General features: G+C 43.9%; 1 protein-coding gene across 1 annotated transcript; it reads left to right on the forward strand.

The window, feature by feature from the left end:
• Positions 1 to 129: 129 nt before the first annotated feature.
• FOMMEDRAFT_163109 (uncharacterized protein) lies at positions 130 to 654 on the forward strand (the record flags this gene model as incomplete). Its single annotated transcript, XM_007272185.1, has 3 exons — positions 130 to 151; positions 205 to 253; positions 303 to 654. 3 exons carry the CDS (start codon positions 130 to 132, stop codon positions 652 to 654), a joined length of 423 nt encoding a protein of 140 aa, XP_007272247.1.
• Positions 655 to 1,087: the final 433 nt, after the last annotated feature.

Raw genomic sequence — 1,087 nt, forward strand, 5'->3', positions numbered from 1 at the left:
TGGATGCCGATTTGCGAGACTCGGAGGAATACGAGAACTGCTGTGACGAATTGAGGGCCGAGTACGTGAACTATTGCGTGTTGCAGAAGGTCGCGCAACGCGAAAATTACGCGAGTATAATTGCTCGTCATGTCCCAAAATGCTACGGATTGTATCAGGTCTCGGGTGAGCCGTCTCTGTTCTTTTTGATCACGGATTTCGTAGGGGAGCGTATCCCAGAATTCGCGTCGAGGAGCTTGAGGGAGGACAGAAAGTAGGTCAATCGTTCGTTCGGGATGTTCAGATAGCTTAACGATTTACAGGAAACAAATCATGCATGCTCTCATTGAGCTTCATAAAATCGGCGTTTTCCATGGCGACGCTCGTGCTGAAAATATGCTATTTGACAGCATGTCGCACAGCGTGAAGATGATTGACTTCGCCAGAAGTTATTGGCATGAGTGTGGCGGTTTGTCGGGTTGCGATGAGCTGACGGAGATTTGGAGGGTCTTGTTCCAAAGCAAGCCAATGAGACCCCTACGTCTGCGCACACAAAATGCCGAGGATAACGTCATAGGGGCGAGCAAGGAAGAAAAGGCAAGGTTCAGAAACCAACTGGGTTTGTGTTTATTGCCATTTTGTGGGAAGGAATTTGTAGATACTGTCATCATTTGAATGAGAAACTTGTATTCGTTGTGCGGTCTTGCTGTATGTCCTGTTGTATGTCCTGTTGTATCTTGTTGTAGCCGGCTTTTGTGAGAAATATCATAGTATTTATGGTTATTTCTATCTGCAAAAACAGGAAGGAAATAAAATTGCAATAGTATTCTTGAGCTGTAGACTACATAGGAGTATATCAGGACAGCTATTCAATGTAACCACAATGCTGGAAGAAGTTCCTGCAATGCTCAGTACTAATTGACACTACTTCCCCATACAATTGGTCATATACAGCTGTACCACTTTCATCAAGACCAATACCTTGAAGTTGCAATTTCAGGAGCAAGAATGTCAACTTGATAGGATTGAAGTCTGGTGAATACACAGGAAGAAAGACAAGCTCCATGCCTCTATGAATACATCCAGTTTTAGATTATGGTAATAAGGA

The sequence above is a fragment of the Fomitiporia mediterranea genome (genome assembly GCF_000271605.1).
Source record: "Fomitiporia mediterranea MF3/22 unplaced genomic scaffold FOMMEscaffold_315, whole genome shotgun sequence".
Lineage (NCBI taxonomy): Eukaryota > Fungi > Basidiomycota > Agaricomycetes > Hymenochaetales > Hymenochaetaceae > Fomitiporia > Fomitiporia mediterranea.